The sequence below is a fragment of the Sceloporus occidentalis genome, unplaced genomic scaffold (genome assembly GCF_023333645.1).
Source record: "Sceloporus occidentalis isolate IW3139 unplaced genomic scaffold, rSceOcc1.0.p SCAF_6, whole genome shotgun sequence".
In the NCBI taxonomy this organism is placed as follows: domain Eukaryota; kingdom Metazoa; phylum Chordata; class Lepidosauria; order Squamata; family Phrynosomatidae; genus Sceloporus; species Sceloporus occidentalis.
This window is the reverse complement of record NW_028316986.1, coordinates 61,847,656-61,861,633: the sequence shown is the minus strand read 5'-3', so window position 1 is coordinate 61,861,633 and position 13,978 is coordinate 61,847,656. Positions and strand designations below refer to the sequence as shown.

General features: G+C 39.7%; 1 protein-coding gene across 1 annotated transcript in view; it reads right to left on the bottom strand.

Annotated features, from left to right (window-relative positions):
* Window positions 1-330: 330 nt before the first annotated feature.
* Window positions 331-13,978, bottom strand: part of PLD5 (phospholipase D family member 5) — a 138,434-nt gene continuing 124,786 nt past the window's right edge. Inside the window, exons 6-10 of the mRNA XM_089528402.1 lie at window positions 13,246-13,443; window positions 9,690-9,829; window positions 6,578-6,743; window positions 1,191-1,305; window positions 331-755 (exon numbers count right to left, since the gene is read on the bottom strand). Of these exons, the coding sequence (XP_089384528.1) occupies window positions 523-755; window positions 1,191-1,305; window positions 6,578-6,743; window positions 9,690-9,829; window positions 13,246-13,443 (852 nt within the window). The 3' untranslated portion in view covers window positions 331-522. The remainder of the gene's footprint in view (window positions 756-1,190; window positions 1,306-6,577; window positions 6,744-9,689; window positions 9,830-13,245; window positions 13,444-13,978) is intronic.

Below are 13,978 nucleotides of genomic sequence, written 5' to 3'. Positions count from 1 at the left end.
ATTTAAATAGATGTGAATCATACATAATGTGATAAACACAGGCAGATTTTGCTGAAAAACTGTATGCTTAAACAAACAAAAATGTAAACTGGAATTATATTGTCTATATTGATAAAGACCTTCTTCAAACCCATATTTTTTCATTTGAGTAAAAGCTGAACTTTACCATCAACCACTCTAAGAATACACTTACCATGTTTATGCTTGTTTATGTTAATCAGGAGAGGCAGGAATAAGACTGTAACTGAAAGATCAAAACATGCTTTTAAATTTCAATGTGATACCTCCAACACAACAATATAGCATAAATGACATTCAGTGTCAGCAGTAACAAATCTAACATTTGTAAATAATACAGTATAGAGAATATAGTTTAAAGAATATTTTATATAAGTGTGCTTTTTTTTCTATAAACTTTTTTTTTGCTTTTTTAAAAGTCTGTTGTCCATAAATATGAAAGGAGAGGCCAGTATCAGTCCCATTCTATCTCTCAATTAGTTGCACTGGCCGGTAAAATAGGCTTCAGTTCATATTGCTCATGGCAGTCTTATTGGCTGCTGCTTTGCTGTGTTTGTAGCTTAAACAGTTTGGAATTTTTGTGGCCGAACTTTTAGCATAATGTGAATACCAGTCCCTTTCAAACACAGCTTTAAGTTGCTTGATTATACTTGTTTTGTTTCCCGTCTCTGCTTGGTTGATGACCAGGCCAGCTCCAGCATTCTGATTAAAATAGGTTCCAACCCAGTCAAAATTACCTATAAATAAATGAAAAGCACATTCAATAATATGTTAACACCAGAAACAACATTGCTCAAGAACAACTGTTGCTTAGCTTTCTTCTGTCAGAGCAAATGCTGTTATGTTTTCCTTTCTTCAGAAATAGATTGTATTTACTTTTTGCACGATTTTCTCAGTGGCTCATAGGGAGGATGAATGGATGTTAAATCATGTCATAGGGATTTAACTTTTCACATGTAGAATTTACTAACAAGTGAAGATGTTAAATTAGGCCTTCGGCTTTTAGATTTGGACCTTACATGCATTATTCAATCTAGCATTGGATTAATCAGGCTCCTCTGAGTCCCAGTTCTTAGAAAAGAGCAGGATACTAATGCTAACACTAACACTAACAACAGCAACAACAATAAAAAACAAATAAACAAACAACAAACAATAACAACTGTACTTACCAATATAAGCAGATTTATCAGTTACTACATATTTGTTGCGGTTTAGTTTGAAAATGGAACAATTCTTTTGTTCCTTAAAACAGCAAGCACTTTCTTCTTCAAGATCAAAGAACTTCTGCATGAAAGAAGACAGATTAAGTTAGTGAAAGCCAGAGATGACCATAGTAGTAAAAAGTAAAAATGGTAACGTACCACATCTGAAAAATTGAAAATAAAAAGTACAAGATTATGAAACAAGATTTATAAGGACTTTGTGACTGTGTGACATTCTACATGGCTTTTTCAGTAGTGATTGCATTCTAGATGTTTTCCAATGAAACTGCCATGGTAATTTTTTAAAGTGTGGTATCTAATTGCCAATTGTTGAATGTACAAACAGGGATAATGGTCTTTCAATTACCGTGATTACATTCAGAAGGTATTTCAGAGGAAAAAGATATACAGATACAGAAGGAATAACTCAGGGAAAGGAGAGTCTTGCCTTGCAAGAAGCATCCAGAGGAAAACAACTACCTGTGCCAAATTTTGCAGATATGCCACTATAGGTAAACCTATGCAAGCCAGTAATGCAAGCACAGTGCTGATGAATGCCTGAATACAGGCATTCTTTGTATCCACTGGGGTTTGGATCCAGGACAACTTCCCACCCACCACCCTCCTGTGTATGGTGGCCATCTACGGGGAGGGGTACAATAATGTAGCAGATCTGCTACCACAACCAAAGTTCTACCAAATATTGCTGATCAGGAAGAAAGAGATGTATAACTGGCCCTCCATATCCATGGATTTTTTAATCTGTGGAATCAATCATCCATGGCTTGAAAATATTAAAAGAAAAAAATTCCAAAAAGCAAATATTGATTTTTGCCATTTTATATAAGGAACACCATTTTACTATGCCACTGTATTTAATGGACTTCAGTATCCACAGATTTTGATATCTATGGGGCCCTAGAACCAAATCTGAGTGAATTTCTCCCCTAATTGGAGGCAATGAGGGGTTAGCTGGATCCGAACTGAAACCATATTGGTGAACAGAACAGCTTAGCTGCAACATACTGCTGCCCAGCAAGATCTCAGAGTGTCTTGCTTGTTACTGAAAATATGAAGATCACCAACTTTCTGAGTGTGGAGAAAGTTGTATCTCAAACATATACATTGGTGAAGACTTGGCCACTGCTGGTGCAAAAGGAGCTCCACTGATGAAGGACAGCAAAGGAGTATCTGTTGCCAAACACACACTCCCTCCAGCACCCAACATTAGGAACTAGGCTTGCTCTCTTTCATTAAGTACAGTTGACCCTCCATAACGATGGGGGGTTTTTTATCCACAGATTCAACCATCCATGGTTTGAAAATATTTTAAAAAAATATAAATACTGTATACAAACCTTGATTTTGCCATTTTATACAAGAGAAACCATTTAAATATGTCATTGTATTTAATAGGCCTTGAGCATCCATGGATTTTGGTATCCATGTGGGGTCCTGGAACCAAACCCCAACAGAACATTTTCATTTTCAGTTCATTTTTCAACTGCTCTACTTTATATTCAAGACTCCAATGGAAGCTGAGGCTTTTGATCAATAGAGAGAAAAAGCATGCAGGGGACAAATAAGTATATTTTTTTTTAATTTTTGAAAAGCATCAGAGAGAGAGAGAAAAGAAAGAGAGTCAGTAGCCTGGTTTGGGGCTCATGTGTCTCCCTTCTTCCACGCTGTGGCTGTGAGTTGCTACCATCTTAAAATCACCTTATGTTTATCATAATATCGAAACCCTAAACAGCCGGGTACTCAGTTAAGGACCAGATCAGGTTAGGTGGGCGGGGGGGCGGTGTTGCCTTGGTCCATAAGAACACCCTTCCTTTGATCAGGAACCATGTCCGAAAAACTGACTTCATCGAGTGCGTCTACCTGACCCTGAAGGCCAGGGACAGTCTGGGGATTCTGTTGGTCTACCGTCCACCCCATGCGCTAACAGACTCCCTAGCCGAACAGACATAACTGGTCTCGGAACTGGTGCTGGAGTCCCCTAGGCTTCTAGTCCTGGGGGACCTCAACATCCCTTTCGAGGCCAGTCATGGTCCAACTGGTGCGGCTCGGGAGTTCATGGCTACCATGACTGCCATGGGCCTGTCCCAATTGGTTTCAGGGCCCACACATTGTGCTGGTAACACTCTCGACGTCGTCTTTAGTTCAGACATGGATACTCCGTGGGCAGAGGTCTTCAATATCTCTGCCCTATCATGGACGGACCAGTTCCTGGTCAAGGCTCAAATCAAGGCTTCTACCCTAAGCCCCCCCCCCCCCGCCCCGGGGGTGGAGGACCTATTAGGATGGTCCACCCTCAAAGGCTGATGGAACCCAAAAGGTTCCAAGAAGTCCTAGAGGGATATATGGCTGGAACTGACGGCGACTCTGTTGATGCCCTGACTAACATCTGGGATACAGATCTCTCCAGGGCTATACAGAGTATCACTCCCAAGCGTCCTTTCCGGCCTACTTCCAATAAGCAACCCTGGTACATGGAAGATCTCAGGGAAAGGAAGCGGGCCGTGCAACGACTAGAGCGCAACTGGCAAGGACACCAGCACTTAGCTGACAAGACACTCCTTGAGTCTCTTTTGAAAGCCTACGGAGTGGCAATAAGTGCAGCAAAGCATTTGTTCTATGCTGCACATATTGCGTCCGCGGAGTCGCATCCGGCAGAGCTGTTCAGGGTGGTGAGGGAGCTGACACAACTGCCCCCCCCCCCGAACCCTATTCTAGATCCTTCTAAAGCCTGCTGTGACAAATTTAATAACTTCTTCGCGGATCAAATCTCTCGGCTAAGGGCTGATCTTGATTCCAGTACTTCTTCAGGTCCTATAAGAGAGGTATCCAGGGATTCCATGGACTCTGTTAAACTTGATCACTTTGAGTTTGTGAGTACCGAGGAAGTGGACAAGATTCTTCGTAGTGTTAGGAAGACGACATGCTCTCTTGATCCCTGTCCTTCATGGCTGGCAGCCCAGGGGGGGACGGCGGTCATTTCTATGCTATGCCATATAATTAATTCATCTTTCAGGGAGGGACATTTTCCATCAAGTTTAAAATCAGCAATAGTAAAACCTTTGCTAAAAAAGCCCTCCCTGGACCCCCTGATTCGGAATAATTATCGGCCTGTTTCACTGCTGCCTTTTTTAGGGAAGGTGATCGAGAGAGCCGTTGCTTTCCAGCTTCAGGGGATCTCGGAAGAAACAGATTTTCTAGACCCATTTCAAACCGGCTTCCAGGCGGGCTATGGAGTTGAGACTGCCATGGTCGCCTTAGTCAATGATCTCCGTCTGGGCATCGACAGGGGAAGCGTGTCCCTGTTAGTGCTTTTGGACATTTCAGCAGCTTTCGATACCATTGACCATGGTATCCTTCTGGAATGCCTGAGGGAGTTAGGTATCGGGGGCACTGCGCTCCAGTGGTTCCGTTCCTACCTCTCCAGATGGTGCAGCTGTGGGACGTCTGCTCCAATAAGAGGGTGCTTACATCTGGTGTCCCTCAAGGAGCCATTCTGTCCCCCATGCTATTCAACATTTACATGAAACTGCTGGGAGAGATCATCTGGAGACACGGGGCACAGTGTTATCAGTACGCTGATGACACCCAAATATGTTTCTCTGTGTCTCCGACTGATGAGTAACTAGGGATGGCATCTCTCCTCTAAATGCCTGCTTGGAGTCGGTAATGGGCTGGATGAGGGAAAACAAACTCAGTTTGAATCCAGAGAAAACGGAAGTGCTAGTGATAGGTTCTCCCAGCCCGGAGGGGGGGGGGATATTTGTCCACCTGTCCTGAACGGGGTCACGCTCCCCCTGAAGGACTCAGTTTGCAGTCTGGGGGTGCTTTTGGACTCGTCGCTCCAGCTGACTTCTCAGGTGGATGCGACGGTCAGAAGCATCTGCTATCAGCTTCAGCTGATGCGCCAACTGCGACCCTACCTAGGCCGGGGGGACCTTGAAACAGTGGTACATGCCCTGGTAACCTCTCAGTTGGATTTCTGTAATGCGCTCTACATGGGGCAACCCTTGTACCAAACCCGGAAGCTTCAGTTATTACAGAATATGGCAGCTAGGCTGGTCACTGGACGCTCCAGGGCCGACCATATAACACCAATTTTGTATGATCTCCATTGGCTGCCTGTTCGCTTCCGGGCACAATACAAGGTGTTGGTTATAACCTATAAAGCCCTAAATGGCTTGGGCCCAGGGTACTTGGAGGACCGCCTCTCCCCATATAATCCGCCCCGCACACTCAGGTCATCTGGGAAGAGTTTATTGAGGATCCCTTCTGCAAGATATAGGTCAACCTCTCAAAGGGCATTTTCCATCTTGGCCCCTGGGATCTGGAACACCCTCCCCGAGGAGCTCCGCACTGCCACCTCCCTGGATCTCTTTAAAAAGAGACTGAAGACCTTTTTGTTTCATCAAGCCTTCCCTGATGTTCCGTGATATGTGTGGCCCCCCCTATATGATTAACATCTTTGAGTATATTGCTGGCTTGGTTTAATGTTGATTTTATGTATACTGTGCACTGTTTTGTAAGTTTTAATTATCTATTGCAATTTTTATCTTGTATTGTATCATTATTGCAATTGTTGTACACCGCTGTGATCAAATGGAATAGCGGTATATAAATAATCTTAAATATTATTTAGAGAAAGAAGCTAGTTTAATAAACCATAGTTTGAAGCTAGATTGTTTCCCTAAATCACAGTTAAGACTAGCTACATTTTATTTTGGTTCAGACATAATAATATAGTGCAGTGTTAAAAAGAGGAGAAAGACTTCAATCTCTGTTTAGCAATGACAAGAAAGCAGAGGAGCGAACTAATAACCTCAAGGTTCATTTGCTTAACACTAAAAATAATATACCACTACTTCTGGATGAGGTCTGTATATATTATGCAGGAAGGAAAAATTCTAAGGAAACTTCCCCAGTTGTGCACTCAAGGACAGCTGTAAAAAGGTATATAGAATATTTTTGAGACAATAAATATTCATGAACCAAACATGTTTCTGTTAAACAGCTCTTCTTCAGAGGAATTTACTGTACTTTTATCAGTATCCATAGAAGGAGCCAAACACCATAGCCCCAGAATGTGCTGAACCATGAAAATCAAATGCAATATAAGCAAAAAAAGTTCACTGAACAAGTGAGATGAGTAAACAGAGATATTTGACACTGGGATGCCATTACTATATTGAGTTAGAAAGGAAGAAGATTGTTTATTATAACTGGCAGTGAGTGTAAAAGTGTCATTCAAACATTTATTTCTTGTAGTTTATGAGACAGTACCACCCCCAAAACTATTTTAATTTTTTTTAGATTTAAATAACAGGAAGAATACTTACGACTTTTAAATTACAGCCAGTAACCTCTGTACAAATTGCTTTAAGAGATGAAACAAAGTTAAATGTGAGTGGATTTGTTTCTTTTGAGTAACTTATGAGGAGCCGTACTTTAATTTTGCGTAAAATCAGTGCTTCTCTTATCTTTCCATCCAAATATGGCCAGTACCTGTGGAGAGAGAGCAGCCAGTGTTATTTTTATTTTAAAATCTTTGTTTTGGAAAAACTGGCTTTTCTAGTTAGGAAAAAACCTGAAAAGAACAAGTCCTATATCTACTGATGTCTAGAGTGAAAGATGTTATAAGGACACTAAAGAAATGACTTTTCTACTGAAGGCTGCTTTTGAGGATCAAGCCATCTGTGGAAGAATGCAGGTCCCAACTGATTTCTAAGGGCCAAAACACACTGCAGAAATAATCCAGTTTGATGCCACTTTAACTGCCCTGCTGAGTGCTAGGAATTTCTGGAAACGGTAGTTTGTTGTTGCACCAGAGCTCTCTCACAGAGAAGGCTAAATGTCTCACAAAACTACAGGTCTCAGAATTCCCTAGCATTGAGCCACGGCAGTTAAAGCACTGTCAAACAGGATTATTTCTGCAGTGTATTTTGCCTTTCTGTCATGCGGTTGACCAAAGGAGTGGCATATAGAGTTGCCCAAGCCACCAAATGTGTGGCTTGGACAACTCTACATCCCATGAATCCCACCACTGTTAACAAATGTGGAGTTTCTACTCCTTAACCCACCAGATGTAACAGCCTCCATGGTGTTTACTGCAATTACCAAGACTGAGGGCTTTCCCTGATCCTCACCTCTGCCACCAGTATAGGGACAAACTCCTGTGAGGACAATCTAAATGCCCTTGAGATTACTATGAAGATTTATTCAGTTTCCATCCCCAATGGATATCACTTGGATTCAGACAAAGCGTTTGTGCTGCCACCACAAACGCTTTGTCTGAATCCAAGATTTCATTTAGATAGTATTCCCAGATGCTACAATTGTATACAAACAAAAACAATTATTTGTTACAGAAGTTAAGCATAACAAGGCAGAATAATTATTACATTTAAAACACCACACACTCCTTTCTCGCTAACTCAGACCCTTATAAATACTCATTTATTTCTAAACCTGACTCTGAAACATGAATCTTCCACACCTTCTCATATAGACTATCCATATCCATCACTAATCCCAACTGTCTGCCCTCCCAACAACATATCTTATATTTTATTATATAACCAATAAATCGAACAGTGTTTTCCAACACGAGTCCATGATATCACAAGGAACGCCAGAGAAGAATAAGTGGAGAATTCGTCTCCAATTGCAGCAAGACATGACTGTGCTCAGAATTCTAACTACAACTGAAAGTGTGGTAAGGAATCTTTCTGAAGAAAGATTTTTGAAGAAACATCAGGGAAGAAAGTACCAAAGTTGATTTAATGCTGAACATTAAAAACAAAACAAAAATAATGACCACAGAAAATCTGCAAGAATTCACCCTAGATAATGACACCCTAGCTAACTGAAATAGTTAAAGGGTTTATCCTGCTTCAAATATTGATCAGAACAGAGATTGCAGTCAAGAACTCAGAAGAAGACTAAGCCTGGGAAGGGCAGCTATAGAAGAAATGGACAGGATTATAAAGTGTAAAGACATAACTGTGAACACTAAAATGAGGATATTCCAAGCCATTGTATCCCTCATCTCAATGTATGGATATAAGAGCTAGACAGTGAAGAAAGCTGATAGAAAATGAACTCATTTGAGATGTGATGCTGGAGAAGAGTGCTGAGGATACTGTGGATGGTCAAGAAGACAAACAAATGGGTGCTAGAACAGATCAATCCCCAACTATCCCTGGAAGCCAGAATGACTAAACTGAGGCTGTCGGACTTTGGCCACTTCATGAGGAAAAACAAATAATTAGAAAAGGCAATAATGCTAGGAAAGATGGAAGGCGGTAGAATGAAAAGACTACATGCTAAATGGTTAGACTTGTTCAGGGGGGGGGGGGGGGGAGCACAGGCCTGGGCCTGCAGGACCTGAGCAGAGAGGTTGAGGACAGGGGGACTGGAAGATGTCTCATCCACAGGGTCACCACTGGACAGCTGGTCCACTTAAGGGCAGTTAACAAGTACAAGGAATCTTTCTTCTGGTCAGGCCAGTACTGGGATATGATCTTGTCACCTTTCATGCAGTGACAAATGAATGGTACTAGCTCAGCATTTCAAACCCCACATGACAATCCTAAAACCTACTAGAAATTTAGAGGTTTTTAAATTGTAGATATAAATGTCAGAAGGAAAGTGCAATGTTTTAGGGTTCACTGATGTTGCTCACAGAGCCTGCAAAGGATAGCCTTTGTGTTAGGTGTTCACATCCACCATAATTGGTTCTTCTCCAGGTTACCACATGCAGAAGAATCCTTCTCTTGGAAGCATAAGGCCTAGGTATTGCTCTTAAATGAATATGTTAAGAAAAAATATTTCAAATATAGTATGTCAAATGGCACATTGGTAATTTCTGATCTCACAGATACTTGCTGCAGAACAGTTTGGGCAATTTGGTCTCTTTTAAAAAAGGAAAAGAGATTTGGCCTTCTTTCTCAGTTGAATGTCAGGGGTGCTTGGCCCCTATCATCTATGGTTCTAAATATACTTCTGCCTAATAAATAAAGGCACCTTTCACAACTGTTATGGGGTTGAATCCAAATTGTGTCAGTGTACTGACACAAAGCTGCTACTGCTCACAGAACGCTTGTTACATCCTTGCTGAAACGTGAAATCTAGTCTGATGATTCTACTTTTACAAGTTGTTATGCTGCTCACTGCAACATTAAGCTAGGTGTTGCTTGCACTAATAGTGCTGATTTTTATTCTAGCACTTACGCAGCTGCTAGGAAAACGAACACCATCTTTTATATTTTTCTCAACAGCCTAGTGCTGATGCTTGAATATGAGTTACTCAGAAATGGCCATGATTGTATCTCCTTCATTTGGTTCATCCTATGTTCTGAGCCTCTAGACGAATGGGGTGTGGCTTTTTTTTAAAAAAACAAAACAAATAACTCTAATGACAAAGAAATAGGTTTCTGGTATTTCACTAACCTTGTCTCATTTATGATGTTGATAATAGGAAGATAGTCTGTGACAGCAATATAGACAAACTGTTCAGCATCATCCATAACACTAAAGATGGCATCAATATCCAATACCCTGTCCTTAGGGCAAAGGAGCTTGGGAGAATTCTGTGAAGATAAAAAGCTCATAACTGTACAGGGGATAGGATTTAGCCTTTCATCTTTCTTCAGCGTAGAATAAATACTCAAAGCTACTACACTTCTTCAAATCTATGAAGCAAAAGAGTCACATTCAAAAGAGGAAGTTATTGTATCATGGACGACAGGCTAGCTTTTTCCCCCAAAGGAGTGCAGTCATTATCTCACATTCTGTAATGCAGCATGTGGCAAATGAATCCAGATTGTGTGTACTCTGGAAGTTTTAGGTCTCAATAAGGAATCAACATTTTTAAATTGGAAATTCAATTATTTGTCAGGGTCTAGGTAATGCATGTATACTTAAGTAGAGGATGTAGAGTACTGGACCATATATAAGGTATGTTTTACACAAGATAATAGCATGTTGTACAGTTTAATAGCCTGCAAAGCTTATGTGCCTGAAAAATAAGAAGCAATACAAAATTGTGCATTTTAATTTTAACAGTTTTATGGTTTACTGGTGGCTTTTAAGGGTTTTTTTTTCTTTAGCTGACAGCTATGCAAATGCTGCTGATGCTGCTGTTGCCACCGCCAGTCATGACAACAACTATATCAACTCCTCTCTGTTCCTTCTTGTCTGTGAAAATTACATCCAGCAAGGAATGTACTATATGCTGTCACTGCTACATCCTGGCTGTGCATGAGTGATAGTAATGCAATAATAAATAATTCAAACACCAGTGAAGTCATTAAAACTGAAAAGCAGTCAGCAGCTGCCATGACCTTACACAGAACGTACATGTTCTTTTGTGTTTATCATCCTTACAGAGATTATTTTCTGTTGCTTAGCAACTGTACTATAAGGATCGCTGAAGGGAGAGCATCTAGTTTTACTGTAATATGTCCATGGCATAAAACAAACAAGAATTCCTAGTACATATTTTTACTATTGCTACCACTTTTTAATTAGATGGTAATGTAAGCACAACATGATTTTTATTTTTAAAAATAGTCATTCTGGCTATAAGCAATCCAATGAATTCACTTTCTGACAGTGGACAATTTTCTGATACATACAAATCAGCATAATTCATTCAGAAGAAGGAAAAATCTGTAGGCTGGTGTTGCAGTGGTGAGTGACAAACATTTGAAGAAGTAAAAAAGAATCTTTGCAGAGGGAATTCTCTGGAAGGAGGGGGAGACAATCTCAAAGCCTAACATGGACTAAGCATGCTCAATGACCATCAAATGTTGATTGATTGTTGGAACTGGACTGAAATAGACTATCCTGGACATAATGGCTGGCTGTATTTTATATGGGGTGGTAGATAAAAATGGATGTTTAGAAAAACACTTAAGTTAGTCTACATTACATTTCTGTTAATTATTATTATATATATATTTTATATAAGTGTGCTTGGCCTACAATTTATCGCTAAAGCAAATTAGTGACTCTTATAGCTAGAATTGTTTAAATGAGGCTTTCCTGAAGACAGTGTGGTAGGGTGATTAGACTGGGATTAGATTGGGAGATCTCGGTTGATGTTGGGCATGTTACTTTCTATCATGTTGTGAGGTTAAAGTGGGGAGAAGAAAATCCATATACAGTGCCTTGGGATCACTTGAGGAAAGGAAGGAGGTACATGTAACTAGTAAGCAAACAAAGAAACAAACAGGTACTGATATTATAATGTCTCCATTTCACATCTTTACAGTTTACCCACTAGGCACAGAAACCTCTTGAAAATAAACTAATTTCCCCATAAGAGCTTACTACTAACCATCAATTATGGACATTTCATTTTTATTTGCTCTGTGTACATGTGTGTGTGTGCATGTGTAAAAGAATGAAAAAATCACAACTTTATGAAAAAGAGAAGACAAAATTTCCCAATGCAGAGGGTTATATGTCTTAGTTACCTTATGCTGCATATTTTTTTTTCTTTTTCTGAACTTTTGGAGGAAATGTCTTTAGAACATTTTCATGCTGAATCTTTCTTAAGAATCATAGAATCATAGAATCGTAGAGTTGGAAGAGACCACTAGGGCCATCCAGTCCAACCCCCTGCCATGCAGGAAATCCAAATCAAAGCATCCCTGACAGAAGAGAATCCATTAGTTGTGATTCTTTATGGGAATGTTCTAAAGGCATTTTTTTTCGTGGCAAGATTTGGGAGGGGGGATAGGTATGGTCCTCCAAAGTCTCTGGGCATGGGGCTAATGTGGCTCCCTAGCAATTATTATTATTATTATTATTATTATTATTATTATCATCATCTTATATCTCGCCTTCTCCCAATATAGGGACTCAAGGCGACAAACAAGTATAAAACAATACAATTTAAAAACAATACATAAATATAAAATTTAAAAAACAATTAAACAATGTTAAGGATTAAAACAGTTATAAATTAAAATATAATATATTAAAATGCAAACTAGTAAAATTTGTATAGCTCAGCATTACAAACCCAGTCCTTCTCAGCTTAATAAGCCTGGCTGCACAGGAACGTCTTTACCTGGCATCAGAAGGATAGTAAAGATGACTCCATCCTGGCCTCTCTAGGGAGGGAGTTCCAAAGCTTGGGAGCAGCCACTGAGAAGGCCCTCTCTTTTGTTCACACCAAACGCACCTGAGAGGGTGGTGGGACAGAGAGAAGAGCCTCTCCAGATGATCTCAGTACTCTGGTGGGCTCATATAGGGTGATACAGTCCTTCAAATAGCCTGGACCCAAGCTGCATAGGGCTTTATAGGTCAAAATGTATTGTTTATTTTATTCAAGGCATTTATTTATGACCCCCCTCAACCCACCAGAGTCCCAGAGTGTAGCTCCTATTAAGTAACAATAGAAATCTATACCTTTCATTAAGTATCAATAGGAATTGTTACTTCCAAGTCAGTATCAATAAGAAATATTATTCACACCTGTCATTTAAATCAGTCTTTTTTCTTCCTGATTGAAATAATGATTCAAATTAATCTATTCTGGTTTAGGCTATGCTATTTCTTGTTCTCTGCCTCCTGCACTTTCGCCAGCAAAATGAATCTTCATCTTTGCAAACACAAAGCTTGAGGAGAAAGGGGAGTGTCCATATAGATATGCATCTCATGCAAAGCTGTAACTTGTTTTCAGAGTGTCTGGATTATACACATCCTCAACCTACTCTTAAACACTTCTTTAAAATTAAGGAAGCTATAGAATGGAACTGTAAAATATATCAGTACCAGAATAAGTGGCTGAGTCAGAAATCAGCGACAGCCACGTTTTAAGGCAATGACAAGGGAATCAATCACTAATGGCACTATTTAGATGACATAAGAATTGTAGTAGGTAAACAATAATTCGGAGTATAGCAGTTTCAATCCCAAGTAAAGAATATATGTAAAAAAAATAAACTGGGGAAATAGTTTCCAAACTAACCAATAAAAGCAAGATAAAACTCACCGAAACAAAGACTTTTGAGTTGGTTTCATTCAGCTTGAGGGTCAATTTATTATCAGTGTTATACACTGCATACAGTCTTTTAGACCATACAGGTGGGACTTTACTCTTGGATTTTAATGAGCTGTACAAGGCAAAGATCCTTTGTAAATCTAACACCAGGCAGCTGCAGTTGTACACGATGACACCAAGTTCCTTCATCTGTGAAACCAAAAAGCAAATCATTAAGAGTGGATTGTCTAGCATGTCATGAAAGGATAGATAAATGAAGAAGTAGATAAGTGCATGACATTGTTATCTCACTGTGAAATAAATGCATAAAGCTTGATCTAAAACATTATCCAGTGATTTCTATTTGTCTTACCATTTATTTGTTGCCTATAAGAATAAACAGTGTATAAGAAAATAACAGGTACTCTTACTATTGTAAATTTTGTTTATCAGTGGCTCAAATTATTTGTTAATAACATACCCTGGTTTAGTAAAGTGGAAACACACACATTTATTTAATTTCCCCAAAGTTAATTTTCCATTCACTAAGATAGAGAGAAACAGAATGGTTCTCAAACAGCAAAGGGGTTAGTCAAGGCTTCATTTTATCATTCTATTTGTTCAACTTGTATGCAGAAAATATCATATGCAGGGCATGCTTAGACTCAGAGGAAGGAGCAGTGAAGGTCAGAGGTAGGAACATCAACAACCTAAAGTACTCAGATGACACCATAATACTAGCAAA